The 6,120-nt window shown below is 38.8% G+C and overlaps 1 protein-coding gene across 1 annotated transcript in view; it reads right to left on the reverse strand.

Moving 5' to 3' along the window:
• COL12A1 (collagen type XII alpha 1 chain) overlaps positions 1 to 5,687 on the reverse strand; it is a 121,833-nt gene extending 116,146 nt beyond the window's left edge. The window contains exon 1 of the mRNA XM_029284440.1: positions 5,585 to 5,687. Within this exon, the coding sequence (XP_029140273.1) occupies positions 5,585 to 5,660 (76 nt within the window). The 5' untranslated portion in view covers positions 5,661 to 5,687. The remainder of the gene's footprint in view (positions 1 to 5,584) is intronic.
• Positions 5,688 to 6,120: the final 433 nt, after the last annotated feature.

A 6,120-nucleotide genomic window follows, 5' to 3' on the forward strand; every position in this document is an offset into this window, starting at 1 on the left:
GGTTCAATAATAACACAACAGGAGAGTAGATTCAAGTTTTACTCTCATAACAAAAAAGTTCAGTGGACTGTGCTTATTGTCTTATGTACTTATGTTAATTCTGATATTTTTTAGTATTTCATTATATATGGGATTGTAACATTCTAGTACATTTCCAATTATATTTTTATTGCTTTAAGTACCTCTCATTGAAATTAAAAATGGAATGTGTCACACTGACAGGATATGTAGACTGGATATATTCATATCCATTGCTGATCTCTGGCTCATTTCTCAGTATATTTAAATTTGAAGTTTGAGCTATTGTAATGGAAGTGCATATTAAATGGAGAAAAAACAGCCCCAAATGTCATGACTTGGGGCAACCCCGAAAACTGTTTTTTATTTAAAGACTTTTGTTTAAAAAAATAAAAAATAGAGGGGAAAAAACCCTGACTACTTATTATTATTATTATTATTATTATTATTATTTAGATTTGTATACCGCCCTATCTCCCTTACGGGACTCAGGGCGGTGAACAGGCAATAATAAAAATCACAATAAATATCTATTCTAAAATCAAATTAAATAAATAAAGGCCTGCTCTAAAATACCCCATATAAAAACCTATACTAAAACCTAATTAAGACTGCGCCAGGCCGGCCGCACGAAATAGATGGGTTTTCAGGGCTCGGCAAAAAAGGCGCAGGTCCGCAGTTGTACGTAGGTCGGGGGGTAGGTCATTCCAGAGGGCAGGAGCTGCCACAGAGAATGCTCTCCCCCTGGGGGTCGCCAGCCGGCATTGACTGGCCGACGGCACCCTAAGGAGGCCCTCTCTGTGGGAGCGGACTGGTCAAAGGGAGGTATTTGGTAGGAGGCGGTCTTGCAAATACCTAGGTCCATTGCCATGGAGCGCTTTAAAGGTTGTTACTAACACCTTGAAGCGCACCCGGAAGGCCACAGGCAGACTACCATTCATAAAGGAGTTTCAGGCAGTATGAAAATCAATGAGACACAAAACAAAGACGCATGCTTAGATGTGGATTTCTTGTAATTGTTTCTGCCTAAAAACTGTGCTCCTTCCAGACAACTACTCAGAGAAAAGAATCAAAATCATCTTACTATACCAAGAACTAAAGTCCTACAGTCAGTGGTGGGATTCAAATATGTGAACAACCAGTTCTCTGTGTGGATGTCGCTTCAGGAAGTCCATTCTGGGCCTGGGCAACAAAAAATTAGCTACCGGTTCTGCCGAAGTGGTGCGATCTGGCTGAATCCCACCACTGCCTGCAGTCAGAACTGACAAAAAGTACAATCAAATTAGAAATCTGGAAATCAGAGGTTATAAGTAATGTATTATATTATAAGAGAGCAAACAGCCAATAAAGAAAGATGTGTAGTTTGTAATCTTGCTCTTTGGGAAAGTTACCAGATATTTCTTTCCAGTATTTGGGATGAAGGCAGACAAAAAAAGAGATACGGCAGTGGCACCAAGATTATGATATATTATAACCAAGTATTTTACAAATGAAATATGAGAAATAAGAATGGAGCAGCAGTAATTCAAGAGAGAACAATTTAGAACATGATTTAATATGTAAAAAAATGTAAAATGAAAACATCCACTTTAAAACATACAGAGAAAGATAATTATAGTGTCGTAAACTTTAATTTGTAAAATTAAGAATACCTTCACTAAATTCTTCAAAAAACATTTTTTTTTTAAAAAAATAGTTACTAGTGCTGAGTACATGCTCTATTGGTTTGACTGCATGTGGGCATTTGAGTGAAGGGTCAAGCTTATTCCTAACATTTTCTTTAGCTCAATCATCAACCAAATCGGGATTCTGAATTACTAGGACAGGGTTTCCCAAACTTGGCACAGACTTCGATTCCCAGAATTCCCAAGCCATTCTCCATGCTGGCTGGGGAATTCTGGAAGTTGAGATTCACATGCCTTAAAAGTTGACAAGGTTGGGAAGCCTTGCATTAGGACAGGGGTGTCAAACTGCCGGCCCACGGGCCGGACGCGTCACGCGGAAGCCGCACCCACCCCATTGCCAGCAATGGCAAAACTGTCCCGATACGTTGCGCGACGTCACATGACGTCGCAGGTTTGACATGTCTGCATTAGGGGAATAAAACTGATTCCCTGTAATCTTCAAACTTTCTCTACTCTCCAAACAGGATCCAGCCATACATCACTATGGTGGCAAAGTCTGTAGCTATCATCTTATTCCTTTTCTCTGTTTGATTATAATCACAATGAAGTAATACCTCAGAACAACTGATCTTTGGTCTCTCCATTATCTTTATTACTTTCAGTAAATAATAAATCCATTTTTTTCATATTTTAAGTGAACTGGTTGTTGAGAATGTTCCACATAGGGGAAACATCATCTCCCCATACATAAGAATCAAATGCATCAATGAGAAGCTAGATTTGAGAATAGACAAATTTGGCTTTACCCATTCATTCATTCGTTCGTTCGTTTGTTCATTCATTGGGTACAAGAGGTTGGTGGACTAGTAATATAATAGTATATTATCTTCAGTCTAAACTGATATAACTCACCCTGGGGGGGGGGGGTTACAGAACTAGCATCAGAACTTCAGTGTGACTAAGAAACAATGAATACGGTTTGGGGCTATGTAACTAAAGAAAACAGAGTAGTAATTAAAATGAAGTCTCCTCTAAGTTGAACTCAACTTTTGTGACTTCCCATGAAATTAATAAATAGTGCTTACTAATTGTTCTCACTGAGTTGTATAGATTAACCATAGGATTCAGACCCCAGTAAGCCCTTGAAAATATAACTGAGGAAGTCACTGAAGAAAATAATCAGAGTCACCCTGTTGCATGAAATCCTGAGAAAAATATCATTCTGAAGCCCATCCCAATTAGTCCGCAGGGTTTTGAAAATATTTACAGCCCTGTATTATGTTTATAGTTCTTAATAGCATTCTTCAAAGCACAACCAGCACATAGTAATGTAAGCCTACCACAGCCTATCAAAGAAGATACTTAGAATAATTGTTTAAAACAATTGTCAGAATTTATCATTATTCTTCAAACAATATTTGATACATTGAGAGAAAGGCCAAGTTCTTTCCGGGTTTTTTTTTTCCCTTTTAGGGCCTTCACTTTTTACTGATTCTAAGCCAGTGACCCTTTCAGCTCAACCTCCACCTAGGCGAGCACCAGCTCCATTCTTAAAGATAGCCTTGGAAGTCATTACTGAGCATGGCTATTATCTAAATTAAAGAACAACCAGTCCCTAAGCAGGGAAGTGGAGCAAAAACAACATGCTCAAAGAAGGGTCTCCATGGATGGTGGGAGGGTTCCCCTTCTTCTCATTCAATGTCCCTGGCAGCAGGGAAGGCATCTAATACAGATAGTCTTCAACTTATGACCACAATCGAGCCCAAAATTTCCATTGCTAGGCAAGACAATTGTTAAGTGAATTTCACCAGTTGCTAAGTGTCCAAATTTTGATCATGTGATCACGGGGATGGTGCAATGAAAAACAGCCATAAATCAGTGCTGTTTTTTCAGTGCTATTGTAACTTCAAATTATCATTAAACCAGTGGTTGTAAGTTGAGGATTACTTATATGTGGTTCCTGAGGCTTCTGGGCTGACTTTGCCAAGTGCCATCAGCAGGGCTTTTGCCATTAATCCTTCACCTTTCTAAGTGTGCTGTCCACCACATCTTAGGAGGATAAATGCCCACCCTAAAAAAAACTGATTGAAATAGCTACATAACACTTCTGTCCTTCGCAAGAAAGAAGAAAGGTTTCAATTACAGCAGTGAGAAAGTATTACCGAAATGAAAATGGAATTAGTATTCTGGAAGTTAATCAAAAACTTAGGAAAAGGTATTATTTTTTCTCTCTCTTTGTGTGGTGTTAGGTAGGTTTGAGAGGTTCCCCATACTCCTTCGCAGAACCCCAAACTGGCTCTGCATCAGGATTAATGGGACATAACATCATTTCATGTTACATGGGTGACTCTTTTAAAATGTTTTAGAAATGGTACTTGATGGATTTAGGAATTTAAAAAAAAAATATTAGAAAAAGAAATGACATTTGCAAGGCACATTTTTCTCATCTATCCAATTTTAAATGTCTCCTTTTAAAAAAAAAGTTACGAGCAAAGAAATTGCTCTGCAGTTTTTCAGAGATTTTCATTTAAATCTCTACCAGTGTCTATAGTGTTTTTGGAATTCCAGGACTGATTTTGGTTTTTCTGGAACATGTAATAAAAACAGAAGCTAGCAAAAAAAAAATGGAAATGATTGATGAGATCAAGCCTCTCGGCATATAAAGAAAAGTACAAGTCCTGTCAGTTTCGGCAGGCAGCAATTTGAGAAATGTGGTCACAAGTTAAAATCAACTACAAGTTTGCCCATCACTTAAGAGGATATGTGGATAGGAATTACGGCCTGGGTTTCTTTTACAGAACTACCACTTTCACTCTGTGGGAGGTAAAGACATGTTCATTTTGTGCTCCTGCCTGAAGGTGAAGAGCTGTAAATTAGGAGCATTATTTCTCCAATATATAAGAATACTTACACAACACAAGTCAAGAACTCAAGAATCCCAATCACAGGATTATCTTTTTTTCATGTACAAAAAAGGTCAGTGCAGTGCAGTGCAATGAGAAATTTGGCAATCCAACATTCTCAAGGAGGAATGAGATGGTTGGAGAATAGCTGAAATAGCTGAATGTCCTTGTTTGGCCACTTCTTCTCCAAGTAGGAATGCTTTTGCAGGGCATATGTTTAAGTAGTAAAGTGATAGCAAGGAAGCATGACATTTGGAGTAGATGAGAAAGTGTATTTAATTTATGTAATTAAAAGAGAGAGGGGGGAAAACCCTCGCAAATCTATTGTGCAGTGTTTTCAAATGGTTAATCCAATGTGCTGAATGAGGACTCGGTCTGTGTGGGAGCCCAGGCAGGAAAGTTTTTGGATGTCCCAAGGGACCCTGGTCTTGCTTCAAAAACAGGAGCCAGGATTGCTCATTCCTTGCTCTGTCCCAAATGAACTGACTCACCAAGTAGAGGACTTTCCTCCCCCTTTCATTCCAAACAAAACACACAGGCAGCCAGATTTTGTTGGAGTGCTTTATTTTATAAACCCTTCAAAATAATTTTAAAAAAAAAAAAAAAAAAAAAGCAGACACATGTATCTTGTATATATTTGCAGTACAAAGCAGAGCAATTAAGCATTGAGAGGGTGTGGACAAGTGCTTCGGGGCTTCTCCTGCTACTAAGGAGAAGTTTCAAGTTGCCACAGGAATCTTCCTTCTCCCTAATCACTCTTGGTTCAAAAGAAAGATAGAGAGAAAAGGAGGAACAGCAGTGGAGGGCCAAGATCACAACGGAGATCTAGTGTGGACAGCACACCAGAAAGACAACAAAACAGGGGAAAGAGGAGAGCGACTCTGCTGGAGCCGCTCTAGAGAAATAAACAAACTACAGAAAGAAAGGGAACAAAGAGAGAGAAGAGGATATGAAACAACAGTCACCCTCAGAGAGCAACTGTTGCCTTGTTTAATTCTGCACCATCACTTTCGCGGAATAAAGGACAGAGTTATTTACCTTGAGCCTCAATTGAACAAAGCAGGAGAGCTGCACATACGACTGCTACAGCTGTTGCACGGAGCCTTATCTTCATGGCTGCTGTTTTGTATCACAACCACATGAATAATTCTAAAAGAAAAAAGGAGAAGAAAAAATGGAGACTTAGTACAATGGGGTTTTTTTTTAAGCAGATGAATGGAGAGGGAAAGGAGGGAAGTTCAAGATCAGCTTTCACCAATTTATGCATTCCAGTTTGGTAGGAACTTCTTTCATTCCCTTTAGTCTTCTGGGGTCTATCAGAATAGAGAAGAATGATTTACAGTACATCACTTTCTTCACCATAGTCAACTTTCCTTTCCAGCAAAAAAACCTTCCTTTCTCCCCTTCTTGCACCAAGTCAGAATATTTCGACAAGAAACTTTCCCACCCTCTCCAAATTCCAAAACTCCAAAACTCATCACTACTTGCTATTCCAGATTTAGGAATAAATTGACAAATATATAGGTACACAGGTAGTTCTTGCTTACCAATCATCCATTCAGCAACTGTTCAAA

Source organism: Protobothrops mucrosquamatus, unplaced genomic scaffold (genome assembly GCF_001527695.2).
Source record: "Protobothrops mucrosquamatus isolate PMUCROS unplaced genomic scaffold, P.Mucros_1.0 scaffold594, whole genome shotgun sequence".
Taxonomy (NCBI): domain Eukaryota; kingdom Metazoa; phylum Chordata; class Lepidosauria; order Squamata; family Viperidae; genus Protobothrops; species Protobothrops mucrosquamatus.